Source organism: Curcuma longa, chromosome 11, assembly GCF_044706935.1.
Source record: "Curcuma longa cultivar G26 ecotype Majalengka, Jawa Barat chromosome 11, ITB_CL_G26_1.1, whole genome shotgun sequence".
Classification (NCBI taxonomy): domain Eukaryota; kingdom Viridiplantae; phylum Streptophyta; class Magnoliopsida; order Zingiberales; family Zingiberaceae; genus Curcuma; species Curcuma longa.
Window position 1 is genome coordinate 22,166,467 of NC_133871.1, and position 16,948 is coordinate 22,183,414.

Genomic DNA, 16,948 nt, shown 5'->3' on the forward strand with positions numbered 1-16,948 from the left:
CACCAACCCCTGTGTTAATTTTACAGATAAGTAACATGGAGACGCTCTTTATGTCAATATATAAATCCTAAAAAAAGTATGTGTAAGATAGATTGTCACATGCACACTCACCTTTTTCTTCTTTCTTATTGTTCTCATCCCTTAACTCCTATATTAATTTGAGAGTCAGAGTGACCACGTCAAATCTGTCTCAATGTCTATTCTAACTCTTGTCTAAGGAATATAGACATTTCAAGAGTTTTTTTAGTCATCGTCAATTTCATCCCCTCAATAGTTATTTCTTATGCACAAATAGTTAAATAAGATTGATTGCTTAAAAAGAAATTAAACTCCTAAGTGACAAAAGAATTATGGTGGACATCTCTTTCAATTAGTTATTGTTCGCATAATTTGGAACAAACCTAGAATTGTGAGAGCCTTTGACAAACTCAGGTCCACGGAACTCAAGTCGACTTTTGACCAACGTCAAGCATTTTAAAATTAAATTTGGTCAAAGTAAACGCTCTGGGTCAACTTCCCCATTCCATTGGGGCTGCGAGAAATGGAGAATCTCCCCGTCCTAATTAGACTCATTTTTATCTACATTTACGGAACTACCCCTCATTCGAGCAACTTCGCCGTTGTCTCTCTCTCTTCCTCTCTCATGGTTGAATCATCGACCACATCTTTCCCCCCAAATCTTTCGAAACCCTAGTGCCGATCATTCGTAAGGATCGCTTTCTTTCACTGGCCATCTATTCGATTCGTCGTTTGAGAGAGTAAGGATCGCTTTCTTTCACTGGCCATCTATTCGTCGTCGAGAGAGATTGGTGCTCTCTGCGACGTGTTTCAGTCGACCGGGCTTGCACTATCGAGGTACGGTGAACCGTTCTGTTAGTTTTGGGGTTTTGAGGCATGGGTTCGGGTCGATGAATGATGCCGGAGCTGCGTAGCGGAGCGCGCAGGGGCCAGGCACAGGTGAATCCAGTAGTCCAGGCCGAGAGGCCGAAGACGCGGCGGAGGCGGCTGGCGAGGAACCAGCAGCCGGTGGATGAGAACCCACCGTTGAGGAAGTCTGCTGAGCGTTCTGAAGATATCGTTCTGGTGGAAGGCCGAGGAGAAGTCGGTGAGTTTGCTGGGGAGGAGAACCAGGAAGAGGTGGGAGAGAGGAAGATGAATGATTGTGATAGCGGGGCGAAGAGCGCAGATAAGCTCGCTGGTGGTGAGGACGAGGGGAACACAACACCTCTTCCAGAAAAGGTGAGACCTTTACGAAATTTACTGTTATGATGAGGATAGGTTGGTGCTTACTTGGGGCAGGGATAACCACAGGTTGTCTAATTCCTACATGTACTATTATTGAGAAATAAATACTTTGTTGCTAGCCTTTTTATAAGATACTTATTTCATGAAAACATGGATTCCTTGTTTATATCTCCTGTTTACAATTTCTTTCGTTAATTTGATAACTTTACATGGTATGGTTTTGATTTAGGTTGATTATCTCAAACAACCTTAAGGTTTAAGCCCATTCCGACCTTGGTTGACATTTAAGTATAAACAATTTTCTCCCTTGTGTATGGGTGAATATCTGATATGATGATCTGACATGAGACACTAGTTCGTTATTCTACAAAAGAAGACTTTAGTTGCCCATTCGCATGTCCTAACCTTATGTCCCTTCCTTCTTGTTATCATACTCCTCATCCCCTAGTGTACACTTCCCTAAAATGGAAATGGAAGAAGCATCATGTTTAGTTTGTTTCCAGTGATGCCAACATAACTGGTAGAATAGGGTGTTGTCATTGTACACTCATTTGTATATCTAAAGAAGTGATATATCAGTGCTTGATATAATAGGCCTGAAGCATTTAAAAGGGAGGGACACCAAGATAAGAAGGGCTAGAACTTTGAATGAATGCTCATAGATATTCTATTGTTTATCCACTTTTAGTTAAGAGTAATATCAGTTGGCCAAATTAAATGAGCTATCTAATAATTATTTTGGAAGAAAGAGTGATGGTGGCTGAAAACATATCAAAGTCTAGTTCTTGTCTTCTAGGTCAATATTTTAAGCTCATGTTAGAAATATATAGTTATTTATCCTTTTAGTTTCTTGTAGTCGATTTGTGTGACAATTAAATTTTAATTGCAATGTTAAGGATTAAAAAGAAGTTTGGAAATATGCTTATAGAATAGTTTTTGACTTTTCTCTCTCTGAAGTCCATAGTTTGTGTTTACTATATCTGCTTAATGTTCACATCATTTAAGGACACAATCATGGTGTTTCACTTAAACCAAAAAGCACACAGAATAGGACTGTGCTGAAAGCTTGGTAACTATGTATATCATACAGGAGAGCAATTGGTTACTTCGTTGCAAACCTAACTTGTTTATTAGCATTTATTAAAGATATATTTAGCTTACTTTCTAAGTTGATTTTTATCTTGAATTATTTCAAGTTATGTATTCTCATGTTACTTCAGTTTTTCACAATAACTAAAATCTAGCAATTCGACCCTAGAAGCTAGCTATTACACATTACTTTGTAGCAAAGAGGCTTATTTTAAGAGTAGAGTAATAATGATTTTATATCTTTGCTGCAATTTGTCCTTTTACTCAGGATACTTCCTATATTGTTTTATCAATTTGTATGTTATACTGTTCATTTCATAATTGTAACAGGTACAAGTTAGCAATTCACCACTATACAAAGTCGAAAGGAAACTAGGAAAAGGTGGATTTGGACAAGTATATGTTGGTCGTCGTATTTCGCTTACCAATGCAAATGATAGGACCATTGGTTCTAGTGCTGTAGAGGTGTGGTATATTCTTATTATCACAATTGGAAATAGATATAGCTTTTCTGAGTTTCTGGCTCATATGCAATGCCTTGAATCACAGGTAGCATTGAAATTTGAGCACAGAACCAGCAAAGGATGTAACTATGGTCCACCTTACGAATGGCAAGTGTACAAGTAAGTGTTTTTCTCTCTCAAATTTTCAAGGTAAGCTATAATGTCAGAAGACTGACTACTGCTTCTATTTGTGTAGCACTCTTGGTGGCATTCATGGGGTGCCACGAGTCCACTATAAGGGCCGACAAGGGGACTACTATGTCATGGTACTTAAAGTTTTTGGATCCTCCAAATTTATAGCTTGGTCATTTGTTTGATATGTATGACTAATGAGAAAAAACACAAATCCTGTAGATTATGGATATACTGGGTCCTAGCCTGTGGGATGTATGGAATAACAACTCACACACGTATGTCTATATGAAATCTTTGTTAAAGGTTTTGAAATATAACTTGCTAACTTTTATCTCTCTAATTATGCAGAATGTCTGTGGAAATGGTTGCATGTATTGCAATTGAAGCAATCTCCATATTAGAGAAGATGCATTCAAAAGGGTAGAGGCTTACTGTGCATTATACATTTACCTCATTTTTGTGTTAAAAATGCTTTTCAGTTTCAGTTACTTCACTGAGGATTTTGAGTTCCAACATTTCCGCTAGCAGGAAACCTGTTTAAAATATTTTCTTTTGACAATCACTAACTACTGCTATTTATAATATCAGTTATGTACATGGAGATGTGAAGCCTGAGAATTTCTTACTTGGGCCTCCTGGGACTCCTGAAGAAAAGAAATTGTTTCTTGTAGATCTTGGTTTAGGTAATTGAAATAAATCAGCTTTAGCTTTTGGATGGAGTATTTTAATTTCATTTCAGTTACTGATCTTAAATAATATGTTTTATTAATTAATTGGCTTTGCAATTGACAGCCACTAAGTGGAAGGACAGTTCGACAAGTGGGCATGTTGAGTATGATCAACGTCCAGATGTTTTCAGGTTAGTGGTCGCCTCACTTTGTTGACAAAAAATATTGTAATTTCTTAAAGTAGTATTTAACTCTACATGAAGTATAGGCTTTTTCATATATTTACCTCAAGATTCAAGTTAATAGCTAACATAGGTACAAACTATTAATTTGTGACAAATATAAACCTCCATTTAACAAACATGAAATTTTTTGTGATGTGGCTTGCTGACTTAGCTATAAATAGCTATACCCCAATTAGTTCACTTGTTCTTCTGTGCCACATGGAAGTAGTAGGCATTCTGATGTGGTGAGGTTGAATGGGGTGAAGGCAACTGGGATTTGTAAGCAACAATGAAGGGGTCTATTTTGTGAGCGGCTATTGACTTCAGAGTTAGGCTTTACTTCCACTTGGATGGCCCTATCATTGATGGGTCATCAAGACATAGATGGGCTAGGAATGAATAAGAGGAAAATTAGTGTGCAAGGGAGGATGATGGAGATAAGGTTTTGCAAGCCCTTTTATTTCTTTATTTTATTTTCTCTTAAAAAAAGCGTTAGGATACAATTGTTGGACATCTGGCCTACCTGCCTCTTCAGTCAACTAACATAGAATTTCAGGTCTGTCAGACATGGATTATATTTATACAGTTTGAGTACTTTGGGCCTAAAATAATCAGAAACTTTACTTTTAACTAAATTTGTAAAACAACAAAACACTTATTCATTAGGATACTTAAATATCACCCATTTTATAAATTAGATTGCTGGTGTATTATATCCTTAAGTGTATTGTCCTGTTGTGTACTGTAGAGGAACTGTGCGCTATGCTAGTGTTCATGCTCACCTTGGGAGAACAGCAAGCAGGAGAGACGATTTAGAATCCCTTGCCTATACACTTATCTTTCTTCTCCGTGGCCGTCTACCTTGGCAAGGGTATCAGGTAAGCTTGTTCTGCATTCAAATGGACTCACTTGATGCTTTATTATCTTCTTCAATGACTTGCTTTTCGTGGATGGTTAGGGTGAAAATAAAGGTTTTCTTGTCTGCAAAAAAAAGATGGCTACAGCTCCAGAGGCTCTTTGTTGCTTTTGTCCACAACCTTTCAAACAGTTTGTTGAGTATGTGGTTAACCTGAAGTTTGATGAAGAACCTAATTATGCAAAATGCATCTCACTTTTTGATGGCATAGTAGGTCCTAATCCAGATATTAGGCCAATCAACACTGATGGGGCTCAAAAGGTATCTCAATTTGCTGTATTTGTATCTTTACTACGTATTTGTATTTTCAGATGCTTATGCTAACAGAAGATCAAATTTTTGAGAAAAAGGTATCAGTTGGTCTAAAATCAGTTGCATGTTTATAAAGCTTATCTATCAGGTTGGCCAAAAGAGAGGTCGTCTAATGATGGAAGAAGAAGAAGATGATCAACCCAAAAAGAAGATTAGGGTGGGGATGCCTGCAACACAATGGATTAGTGTTTATAATGCACGGCGTCCTATGAAGCAGAGGTGTTTATTATCTTGATAGTTGATTCAGCAGTCAAATTATTATATAAGGGGAGTTTGATTATTGATGTTTTTTATTTTAGGTACCACTACAATGTGGCTGATATGAGGCTTGCACAACATATTGAGAAAGGAAATGAAGATGGTTTATTCATCAGTTGTGTTGCATCTTGTTCCAATCTTTGGGCCCTGATTATGGATGCAGGCACTGGCTTCACTGCTCAAGTTTATGAACTGTCTGCGAATTTTCTGCACAAGGTGAGTTTATATGCTGATTCATTATATGTTCTAATACATTTCTGCTTTTGTAATAAATTGTGTCTAAACCACACCTCTTTTCTTTTGCAGGAATGGATAATGGAACAATGGGAGAAAAACTATTACATTAGCGCACTTGCAGGGACAAATAGTGGCAGCTCCTTGGTGGTAATGTCAAAAGGTAATCTTCTTCAAATATTTATCCGTTTCAATTTTATTTTTAAAATATTTTGCTGCTGGCTTTATCTCTGATTATTTATTGCAGGTTCTGCATATGCACAGCAATCTTACAAAGTTAGCGAGTCATTTCCTTTCAAGTGGATAAACAAAAAATGGAGAGAAGGTTTTTATATCACTGCAATGGCAACAGCTGGAAATAGATGGGCTGTTGTTATGTCTCGTAATGCAGGCTTTTCAGAACAGGTTATTGTTATTTGCCATTTATTTTTAAAAGGGAAATCAGATGAGCTGTTTAGAAAAAAAAAATTACCTTGACTTAGTCATATTATTCATCTGCATACAGGTTGTTGAACTCGACTTCCTCTACCCCAGCGAAGGTATTCATCGAAGATGGGATCGTGGTTTCCGCATAACGGCAACTGCTGCTACATGGGATCAAGCTGCCTTCGTGCTCAGTGTACCTAGAAGGAAGCCAATGGATGAGACACAAGAGACACTTCGAACATCTGCTTTTCCTAGTCAACATGTGAAGGTGAGAAAAGATTTCATGTGTTTGAACATGTTTTTCCTAGCAAATGAACGTTCAATTTGTTTCCAGGAGAAGTGGGCGAAGAATCTGTACATTGCATCTGTTTGTTACGGCCGCACTGTCTCGTGAAGTTGACGTCTTCTTCCAGAATCATTAACTACCTTTCACTACCACCATCAGTTATATCGGCTCGTATTATATCATAAGTTATAACTAGGTTAAGGCACCAAACCACCATAGTGGCGCCCTTCTGTATCAAGTTTTGAAGATGACCTTGTTTGTGCTATCAAAATATATTTGATTTTAGCTTCCATAGTGAATTTAAGTCTGTATAGTCGTAATCTTTTAGGTTGTATGCACTTAATTTTAGTAGAAAATTAACCATCTATTGGATGGAATCATTTACTAGAAAGATTGCTGTTTCAATGTGGTTGCTCTACCAGTAATTGTTTTTTGCTGCAATGCGATCGCTGCGCTATCTTGTAGAGTGGCATGATCGTAATTATCTGGTAAATGCAGAGGCAAAAAGGACCAAAATTCGAATGGAAATCCCACCACGAACTGGCTTTATTGTTTCGGTCAAGTATATTGATTGCCCACGTGACGACCAGGTTGGCGATTGGTTCGACGGCGTGGGACACACTCTTGGGTTCCTGCGCGAGCAAGGCGGGGATGTTTGATAAGAGATTGGTTTTGTTTTTAATCTTGTACCCCGTTAAAGTTCGACAACGGATCGCGTTTCTTCCTCAGAGATCAGCTTGACGCCGTCAAGTCGAGTTAGTAGCAAGGGAAAGCGACAGAGAGAGAGAAAGCAGACCGAGCGAGTTGGGACGAGAAGGGAACGCGCAGCGGAAGCAAGCGACATCGAGGCCGGCGAAAAAGCGCTGCCAACAATCTCCACTTGGCTAGGTTTAGTTCAAATTTCAAATTATTCGCGTGGAAGCTCATGTCAATGCCCTAGGAGCGAGAAGTGGTCCTTCGGTTATCCAGGCCTGTGACATTTGTTCAGGTATCTCGCCGATCCGCTAACTTGTGAGATCTGAACTCAGAAGTGCTGCATTGCCTAAAAGATGATAGATTTTCCTATTAGATATTAGGGTACGAGCTGGTTGTTGCATTGAAAACCAGCTTCTAAAGTTTACGGTTTAAGTCGTCAGAGGATTGGCGGATAATAAACAGCATGGGAACTTTAAATGTCGATGCTGATGCAGGTAAACTTCTAGCTTGCAGTAATTTCTTTACCGGATTTTGAGTAATTTCAGTATTACTATGTTGTTTCTTTTGCAAATCCAGCAAAGAAGCAATCGGATGTAATTCGCTGGTTGAATAGTCTGTTCCTGGATTTGGATATGCCTGTGGAATCCTCCGAAGAAGAACTGAGAGCGTGGCTGTTGGATGGTACAGTTTTATGTCGGGTTCTGAGCCGGATCAGCCCATCTTTCTCCGTGGTATGATTGGAAACCAGTTGATGTTTATGGTAAATCTGACATAGATATGTGTCTTCTGAGAGTTAATAGTTCGCTGTTTGGCATTATCATGTTCCACAGAGTCCAAGAGATTCTTATAATTCTTCTGAGAAGCAATTGATCAACATCAAAAAGTTCATTTCAGTCTTGGAGGAACTGGGATTGCCGAGTTTTAGAGTTGCAGACCTGGAGCAGGTGATGGTCCACTTCTTTGTTTAATTTAAGTGAATCAGGACATGAACTAATTGCAAGACCACATATAGAATCCATACTCCAATAGACGAAATTAGATTTCTTCATTAAGTTAAGCGTATATGTGTTTTATTTTCTGCTCATTTGGTTGGTGCTGATCATCATAACTGTCTCAGGGATCTATCTCTGGAGTTGTTGAATGTCTTCTGTCGCTCAGAGATCACTTGAATTCAAAAGTTATGGAAGATTGTGCTGCCAACTATGACGAACCTGTGATTCAGCTAAGAAAGAGGTGGAACCTTCTAGAAGGTTTGCTGATAAAATTTTTATCAGATTTATTTGAATCCTTATTCATCTCTTGAAGATGTTATTGATTCATGGGCTGCATGATTCCTTTATTCTTCCTTTCATCTGAAAATTGGGTTCTTTCTTTGTCAAAGGGAGAAGGAATTTGCATGGATGCTAACATTTGGTCAATACTATTCTGCAGCCTAGTGCTTAAGGACACTGTTTTTAGGAAGTCCTCTTCTTTCTTTTTTTAATGTTGTTTATTATGTTATACATTTAAGTGGGATGATAATGAAGTTATTTCCATTTTAAATGTTGTTTACCTTTATTATAGGTTGCTTGCATTTATGCAAATATCATGTCCTAATATGTATAGTTTTAGGACCAACTGTAAATGTATCAGCAGAGAAATATGACCCTATAATATATCTATTTTCACCATGTAATCAATTGATGCTTGTAGCATTTAATATTGATATCTGTTGAATTTATGATATTGTTCTAAAGATGCTTTTGTTTTCATTTGGTTCATATCCCAACTATCACCATCGGAAATTTTATCTCATTCATGAGGTGGATTTTAGTTAAATAATGATGCAAATTTCACTAGGCAATTTTTACTTGGCTATTGGGTGCAAACATATATCTCCTATATACAACAGTTCATGCTTGCTGATGTGCACTATCCCATATCTCCTATATACAACAGTTCATGCTTGCTGATGTGCACAGGATAGTGTAACAAAAATTAGGACGAAACATTATAAGGTATATTGAAGAGTGCTCATGGATGTTTGCAATTTCTCTTCTAGTTTCCTGAATGAGATGACTTTTTATTTGTGTTTTAAGGCAGATGTAGATAATACATTTTTTAAAAAAAAATATAGAAATAATTTGGTGCTATAATTTTTTTCAGTTTAAATCTGGAAATTTAGCAATTGGCAAACTTGCCTGTTATATATTTCGATATTGCTAATTCTAAGTTGAAACATGTTGTCCTTTTCTTATAATGTCACTTTTTTCCCTTTTGTTTTGACTGTTTTGTGCACATTGGCTCATGACTGTGTGCTGAATGTATTATGCTTGAAGACTCATTGTTTTCTTCTTTCCTTTTAATGGATAATTATTAGAAGTTAATACAAGTATTTTCTCCAATAACTTGGCAGAATCATCATTTGCCTTTCATTATTCTGGACATAATTTTCCCGAAGCTTGCCAATTAGGACAAGGGCGTTTTTCTGATCTTTCATCTGCTAAAATTATAGAGGTGCTAAAGTCAAACAGTTTAGATGTAAGCTTTTAGATATACTTATCATGATGCATGCTTATTTTATTGATTTAACCATTTCTTGTTCTTATGGCTGTTCATCCTAAAATTTAGAGTGCCCCAGCTCAATCACTTTTAATCATCATAAATGGGATTCTTGATGAAAGCATTGAGAGAAGGAATGGAGAGATACCTCAAGTATGTTGTGGGGAAAGCAAATTGTTGGTTTACTTGACAAACTCTTCACATATCTCACCAAGTCTATTTTGATTTTCGTGATTTAATGGTTGTATATCTCCTTATCTATCCTCAGCGTGTAGCACATCTATTAAGAAGAGTTGTGCAAGAGATTCAACATCGTATTGCAACGCAAATGGAGCATATAAAAAGTGTATGATAACACATGGCATCCAATATAAACTGTTTTATAGTTGTCTAATAGCTGTATATCTGCAGCAAAATAATCTATTTAAAGCTCAACAAGGGAAGTACTCATCAAGAATTAGGGTACTAGAGGAATTGGCAAAGGGGGCACATGAAGAAAACAAGGTATCAATAAACAGTTCGTGTTCTCATCATCAATCACTACATAATATCTGTTTTTTGACATATGTTCTTTATCATAACTTACAGATAATCATGCACCAACTCCTACTGACAAAGGTGTGTAGCTTTTGCCAATCAAATAATATTTGTATGGAAATTTTCATCCTCTGTGATTTAATTTTGCCCTATGTTTATGCACAAAGAAATAAAATTTCATCCTTAATTTGCTCCCAAATTGTTATTTCTTATATCTTAACAATGGATACAATCATTATATTTTCAAAGGAATAATTGTTGCTTCATGATGAGAACAATATAGAATTTCATTTTCTATCCATTGCTAGGTAACACAGTCTAATTTTACTTTTTTTTACCTGTGTGGCCTCTTTAACTTTGGTGTTTGTAGTGCATAGATATGAGCTTTAGTATCCGAATTTAAGTTGCATTAAAGATGCAATTTCATGTGGTAATTTTTGAACTTAGGCTTTGCTCTTCCTTCAATTGATGCAACATCGAATTGAACTTCCAAATCACACAAGATTAGAACGAAGTTGATAAAACGAAGAGGATAACAAACTTCACACAGAAAGAACGAATTGGAAAATCATTATTAAAAAGATGATAAACTATAAGATTCTGAACCACTTTTATGGACTTGACTCTCTCTCTCTCTATATATATATATTAAAGAAAATGTAAACTTTTGAATTTTCTCAACTAAACTGATTAAATCTGACTTAGGGATCCTGTTGAGTAGTTTGTGATCATGGTTGCATCAATTAGTTTGTGATCATGGTAGAGTCGACTGTGTCCAAAGGGAGAAGGTGCATGGTGGTTGCAGCAGGTGGACGACATCAGACCTACGTAAACCATGTAATTCAAGCTTTAAAGTTTTTTCTACATTGATGAATTACAAATACAGTGAGAGGGACTATTGTGGGATCAAATCCTAATAATTTTCTGCAACTCTTAAAATGAGATTGTCCAGATAGTTTAATATGAAAGAGACAAAAAGGAGAAGGTTTCTGAAATTTTATAATTATTTCACAGTAAGATATGAAATCTTAGATCCAAAAAGGTGAGATGAGAATTTTGAGATGGATACACAGTATTAGTGGGACATTACCATTCACAAACAAATACTAGTAGCTCCGTCAGAAGGTAAAATACCAGTGTTGTTTACATAGTTGGTATATGTTGCAAAAGAATTATAGCTAATTCCTTTTGCATCCTGAGGATCCTGAATCAGTTCTTCTATAGCTATGCAGGGATGTAACTATCCATTACCTACTATTTAAGTGGCCACTATTTTCATCCTTTAAATGGAAAAAGATGCATAGTTGAACTGAATAATTTAGTAAAATTCTCTTTTACTTCTTCTAGTGACTGAGCTGATTAAGAGGTTTCAACTTGGAAATGATTAAATTAATAATTCTGTAATAATGAATTATCATGCTTAACCATAACACTTAGATTTATTGTTTCTTGTGTTTTTTAACTGTGAAGGTGTTGCATGACATATTCCTTTTTGGATGCAATATAATTTGCGCATATGGTTCATTTGAGGTTATTCTGTTTCTTCTCTATTCTAAATAATCAACTTGAAGTCTTAACACTGCAAAGCATTTCTACTCTATCAAAGTTCTATCATGATTCATGTGCAAAACAGGGTTTGATGTGATGATCTAAAAGAACACTGAAGCTTTTCTAAATTATCTCTCAGCAATTCGTTATGGTCTGTTTAATATACACTGTATAATTCATATCTGTTCACTTTAAAAGGTGTGTGCAAAAAAGTATAACAGTTATTTGAACAACACAGGGGGACTAGCACTAGAGAGTTTACAATTAGAAGATTGAATTAATTGGGTTAATGCAAAATCAATACTTTAGATGACTCTTTGCCTGCTCCTATAACTGTAATATGGTTTGATGAGAGATCTTGCATTACAAACACCACATTGCAATTTGGAGCTGATCAGTATTGTTATACTGTAAAGTTTTGTGTAAAAAATGATACAAATGATAAGATCACATGGGACTTTATTTTTGATGTTTTTTTAGTTGTTTTTATGAGTAAAGCTAAAGATAATTCTTATTTTTGACACCAACATATCTTTCTGTAGGCTGAGAAATTTAAGATTGAAGAAAGGAAAAGCATTTGTGAACAAGATATAATTAGGTTGTCCAACGAAAAAGAAGATATGGAAAATGTAATTGCAGAGCTTAAGAGGGAATTGGAGACCACACACAAAATGTATTCACATTGCATCCAAGAATTGGAGGATAAAGCAAAGGAAAACAAAGCCCAATTAGATGAGAAGACAAAGGAAGTTGAATTTCTTTTGGAAGATTCTAAGAACAAAATAAAGGAACTTGAGGAAGCTTCAAAAGCTAAATTTAAAAAGTGGCTAGACAAGGAAAACAAAATTAAAAATTTCATACATGCTCAGCTGCAGGCAATGCAGGTTTGATTTTCTTAATCTTGTATTTTCCTTCCCCCTTGATGTGTCTTTCCTTGTTAGGCTAAAAATTTCAGTATCTCAGGACTTAAATGAATCATCTAACTCAGTCAAGCAGGACATCATTTATTGTCAAGTGAATTATCAGGAAGAAATGATTAATTTAGGTACCGAGTATCTCAGTTTTCATCTTTAATTGCCTTTTGTTTTTGATGGCCCCTTTCACTACTAGCATATTGTTTCTATTTTTCAGGTTTGAGGCTGAAAGGGCTAGCAGATGCTGCTGATAATTATCATAATGTTCTTGCAGAAAACCAGAGATTGTATAATGAGGTCCAGGAATTGAAAGGTAGTTCTTTAGCTATAATATGGCTAATTATGGGACAAGGTAGCTTGTGCTCTGTTATGGATTTCAAATCAACTTTTGCATTTTGTAGGAAATATAAGGGTATATTGCCGCATAAGACCATTCCTCCCTGGTCAAAATATGAAGTCAACGACAATAGATTACTTTGGTGACAATGGTGAGCTCCTTATTGGAAATCCTTTCAAACATGGAAAAGATGGACATAGGATGTTCAAGTTCAACAAAGTCTTTGGTCCTGCTGCTTCTCAAGGTTGTGATTTTGTTGATCTATTGTCTCATTTAATATATTCGAGTCTATTCACAGTGATATTTGGTTTAGCTTGGTAGTTTCCGTTCATATTACTTCTTTCAATGCATTTATCATGCTTCCTCAATAACAGCTGAAATATTTTCGGATATTCAACCATTGATAAGATCTGTTCTTGATGGCTATAATGTATGCATTTTTGCATATGGTCAAACTGGATCTGGGAAGACGTACACAATGGTATAGTTTTATTCTTTCTTGTTAATGAAGTTAAATCAGTATCTACTTCTAGATTATACTTTCATTTTTCACATGTTTTCTGAAACTTGAAAATCTTTCTTGTTCCAAGAGTGGACCTAATTCAGCATCAGTTGAGGATTGGGGAGTGAATTACCGAGCTCTGAATGACCTTTTTGAGATTTCTGAAAGGAGGAGAAACAGTTATTTATACGAAGTTGGAGTTCAAATGGTTGAAATTTACAATGAACAAGTGCGTGATCTTCTTTCAGATGATGGTCCCCAAAAGAGATATCCTTTAAGAATACCTCAGTTCAAATTTTTATAATAGACATGCTTTTGGGTGTAGATAATTCTGTATTTATTCACTTTCTGTAGCTGATATCCTACTCCTTATATACCTACTATTTCATAGGTAATTGTACCTCTTGATCTGTGGATATGAAAAATATTTGGAAAATTTGTTGAATTTTATTTACCTTGACCTACCAAACACTAGGTATTTGGAGTACTACTCAACCAAACGGGCTTGCTGTTCCTGATGCTAGCATGCATTCTGTCAATTCGACCTCAGATGTTTTGCAATTAATGCATATTGGACAAACAAACCGAGCTGTGGGTTCAACTGCTCTCAATGAACGAAGTAGCAGATCTCACAGGTCTTCTTAATTCCTTGCAGTTCAGGCATATAAGCTAAGACTAGTTTTGTTAGCTATTTTTTTTCTTCAATTATTGCAGTATTCTCACTGTCCATGTTCGGGGTGTGGATTTGAAGACTGGATCTACATCTAGGGGTTGTCTTCATTTGATAGACCTTGCAGGCAGTGAAAGAGTTGAACGCTCTGAAGCAACAGGAGACAGACTTAAGGAAGCACAACATATAAACAAATCTTTGTCTGCTCTTGGAGATGTTATATTTGCTTTAGCACAAAAAAATACACATGTCCCATACAGAAATTGTAAACTAACCCAAGTTCTACAAAGTTCTTTAGGTATCAATTTTTTTATTTCCTTGAAGACCTGCAGTGACTATGCATCTATTGGTACTCACTCAAATGTTTGTACGCTTACACTGCAGGTGGACAGGCAAAGACACTTATGTTTGTTCAAATAAATCCAGATAATGAATCATATTCTGAGACTATTAGTACTCTAAAGTTTGCTGAAAGAGTGTCTGGAGTTGAGTTAGGTGCTGCACGGAGCAACAAAGATGGCAGGGATGTAAAAGATTTATTAGAACAGGTTTTCCCCTCTTGTCCTGCTTCTAAACACATGTATTGGATTTTGTCTTCCATTTCAATGTTATTTCTTTCCCAAAAAAAGATCTCTTTTTCATTGATCTATTTTTATAAGAATATGAAATATGGAAAACATCATTGCTAGAATTTGACTGGGGGCTATGTTGAAGCTCTGTAGAAATTGTTTGTGTTTGCAAGTGCAACTGTAATTGCTTCTGAAGCTAGATATCTTTAAGATAAATGTAGCTTGTGTTATCGTATCCCCTTATATGCTTTTAAATTGCCCCTTACAATGATTAAACAATTTTTTGCTTGAACAATTCGGAAATTTCAAGAATTCCTTAACTTTGGTGGAGCTGTATTTTGTACTTTAATAGAATCAACTACACCATTACTGTTGCCTATGGCCCTATAGAGTTTATTTCCAGTTATCCATAAAAAATCATTGTGGGCTTGATTATTTGGTTTTCACTACCACGCTGCAGGTGGCATTTCTCAAAGACACTATATTGAAGAAGGATGAAGAAATTGAACGGCTGCAGATGGTTGTGGACCATAAAACTCGGTCTCATGTGGCAAGAGATGAGAAATATTCTGTATTAAAACACTCAGCATCCTCTACCTTTATCCCTTTCCTAGGTGGAACTAGCACTACAGATGCTCATCTTAGAGACAATATGACAGTATCTACAGATAATGTTGCTTCAGATTTTGAGGACCACTCTCAATTTATTGAAAACCATTCCACTACTAACGGAGTAGATAAAGTTCAGAATTTGCAATCTGGTGCTGACCCTCTGGGCTTCAGAGATGCCAATTTAGAAGACAGATTAAGTGACATATCTGATAGTGCACGCTCAGGGGGTAGAGAAAGTGATGATTCAGTAAGCTGTTCCGCTGATTTTGCAGTTTTTCCCCACTCTAGCAAACCAGCAGAGATGACAACAGGAAGGATGTACGTATCCTAAGTGCATTATTTCTGTTTTTGTTAATTCAAAGATATTAACCTATATTTCCAACATCTCTTGGATCACCAATAATTTTTAATTTAGAAGTGTCTTTTTCTCAATTTTTAAGGTAAAGATTACTCTTGTTTTTTTATGCTCAGTTAAAATGGTTTAAATGTCTAATTGTTAGCTGCTGTTGGGAAGCCGAAGAAATTATTGAATTCTTTGTTGCTTACATACAAATGTTTTGATCTCATCAGTACGTAAGCAGGAAGGATAAACAGATTTTCTAATTGCTTTTTTGGTCCTTTGTTCTGCATGCAGGCCTAGGGTCGAGTCAAGACTCAATAGAACTGCTGTGAAAACAGGGCAATCAATATCTAACAAGGCGAAATTGAAAGAACCATCAAAATCTGAGGGTATGTCACGAATCTGACTTATTCTCTTAATTCCATTTTTTTCCACTGGAAACCTCCATTTTAAAGCTGTCATTAGAGGTAAAAAATATAGATTCTACAATCGATTGCCAACCCATTGGCACTAGAATATTATCTAACTTCTCGGAAGTTTTCCCCTGTTACTTCATACTGAGAAATTTAATTGGAATCCATTAATTGGGATTTGCCCTTCATCTCAATCCTTGTAGGGTGTATTTGGCAGATGTAATAGGAGAGGATGGAACCAGTAACTCTCAAAATAATCAAAGTCGTTAACTTAGCTAATAAGTTCCTGAGATAGTAGTTCTGCCAGTTATTTTATAGGTTAAACTTCGGGATTCTGTATTTTTTTTTTTGGTTTAGTACAACGTTTGAGATATATGTATATTTCTCGGTTTTGCCCAGTGATAAATTAACACAATTAATTCCGTTAACAAATATACCTTGCTGCTGCTTGTAACAGGCACAAGGAAGGCAGCAGGCAACAGCAGTCTCGTAAGATCTTCGATGAAGGCTACAAAACCTCGGTAGTAAGCGATGTTGTGAACAAGCATGATGCATTTTCCATGGCACAAGTTATCTAAATTGACGGAAGCAGAAATGCATGCGCGTAATATACGTAACACGTCATTCCATGTTATTAATTTTTATAGATATGGAAGCCAACCACTTGTTGTTACTTCTGCCATGATGCCGTCTTTTGTTCTTGATATTTTGCATCATACGATATGTTACTAAAGTTTTCTATCTGCCCTCTGAAGTTAACTACTTTTCGTAATTTACGTGTATGGAGCTTGAAAGGATCCTATGCAACCCTTCAGCGATTGATCACGAAAAGCGACAAGAATTTGCAAAGTATGGATTTCTTGTTACATGTTCGGATTGTGGAAGTTAAAGTTGCAAGGGTTAGAATTTTGTTTTATGCATAATTATCTTTTTTCTATATAGTACGCTTTTAATAAGGGAATGAACATGGATA

The 16,948-nt window shown here is 36.2% G+C and overlaps 2 protein-coding genes across 5 annotated transcripts; both read left to right on the plus strand.

Moving 5' to 3' along the window:
- Positions 1 to 802: 802 nt before the first annotated feature.
- Positions 803 to 6,687, plus strand: LOC141839925 (casein kinase 1-like protein HD16). 3 transcript variants are annotated; one of them, XM_074727781.1, is made up of 16 exons: positions 803 to 1,239; positions 2,665 to 2,799; positions 2,884 to 2,957; positions 3,034 to 3,103; positions 3,192 to 3,247; positions 3,321 to 3,392; positions 3,561 to 3,655; positions 3,765 to 3,831; positions 4,613 to 4,742; positions 4,823 to 5,041; positions 5,169 to 5,311; positions 5,392 to 5,566; positions 5,657 to 5,747; positions 5,832 to 5,989; positions 6,090 to 6,278; positions 6,345 to 6,687. In XM_074727781.1, exons 1-16 carry the CDS (start codon positions 913 to 915, stop codon positions 6,402 to 6,404), a joined length of 2,061 nt encoding a protein of 686 aa, XP_074583882.1. In that variant the 5' UTR covers positions 803 to 912; the 3' UTR covers positions 6,405 to 6,687. The 3 variants fall into 3 exon arrangements, with proteins under 3 accessions (XP_074583882.1, XP_074583883.1, XP_074583884.1); XM_074727782.1 differs by having other exon boundaries at positions 5,181 to 5,311; XM_074727783.1 differs by lacking the exons at positions 803 to 1,239; positions 2,665 to 2,799; positions 2,884 to 2,957; ... (3 more) ...; positions 3,561 to 3,655; positions 3,765 to 3,831 and having other exon boundaries at positions 4,676 to 4,742; positions 4,836 to 5,041.
- A 402-nt stretch (positions 6,688 to 7,089) lies between these two features.
- On the plus strand, positions 7,090 to 16,805 carry LOC141839924 (kinesin-like protein KIN-14C). Of its 2 annotated transcripts, none has more exons than XM_074727779.1 (22): positions 7,090 to 7,284; positions 7,366 to 7,486; positions 7,569 to 7,723; positions 7,823 to 7,936; positions 8,110 to 8,242; positions 9,388 to 9,512; positions 9,603 to 9,686; positions 9,802 to 9,879; positions 9,945 to 10,037; positions 10,122 to 10,151; positions 12,161 to 12,502; positions 12,582 to 12,663; positions 12,750 to 12,845; positions 12,934 to 13,113; positions 13,244 to 13,350; positions 13,460 to 13,638; positions 13,842 to 14,006; positions 14,086 to 14,339; positions 14,426 to 14,589; positions 15,071 to 15,540; positions 15,857 to 15,951; positions 16,433 to 16,805. In XM_074727779.1, the coding sequence occupies exons 2-22, from the start codon at positions 7,456 to 7,458 to the stop codon at positions 16,498 to 16,500; spliced, it is 3,045 nt and encodes a 1,014-aa protein (XP_074583880.1). In that variant the 5' UTR covers positions 7,090 to 7,284; positions 7,366 to 7,455; the 3' UTR covers positions 16,501 to 16,805. The 2 variants fall into 2 exon arrangements, with proteins under 2 accessions (XP_074583880.1, XP_074583881.1); XM_074727780.1 differs by having other exon boundaries at positions 9,388 to 9,488.
- The last annotated feature ends 143 nt before the right edge of the window (positions 16,806 to 16,948 follow it).

Bases quoted from the DNA above. Each gene is read 5' to 3' on its own strand.
- LOC141839925 (XM_074727781.1), top strand. From the start codon at position 913: ATGATGCCGGAGCTGCGTAGCGGAGCGCGCAGGGGCCAGGCACAGGTG. The intron at 3,104-3,191 runs GTACTTAAAGTT...CAAATCCTGTAG, and splicing joins AAGGGGACTACTATGTCATG to ATTATGGATATACTGGGTCC. The intron at 3,393-3,560 runs GTAGAGGCTTAC...TTATAATATCAG, and splicing joins GAGAAGATGCATTCAAAAGG to TTATGTACATGGAGATGTGA.
- LOC141839924 (XM_074727779.1), top strand. From the start codon at position 7,456: ATGGGAACTTTAAATGTCGATGCTGATGCAG. The intron at 7,724-7,822 runs GTATGATTGGAA...CATGTTCCACAG, and splicing joins TCAGCCCATCTTTCTCCGTG to AGTCCAAGAGATTCTTATAA. The intron at 10,152-12,160 runs GTGTGTAGCTTT...ATCTTTCTGTAG, and splicing joins ACCAACTCCTACTGACAAAG to GCTGAGAAATTTAAGATTGA.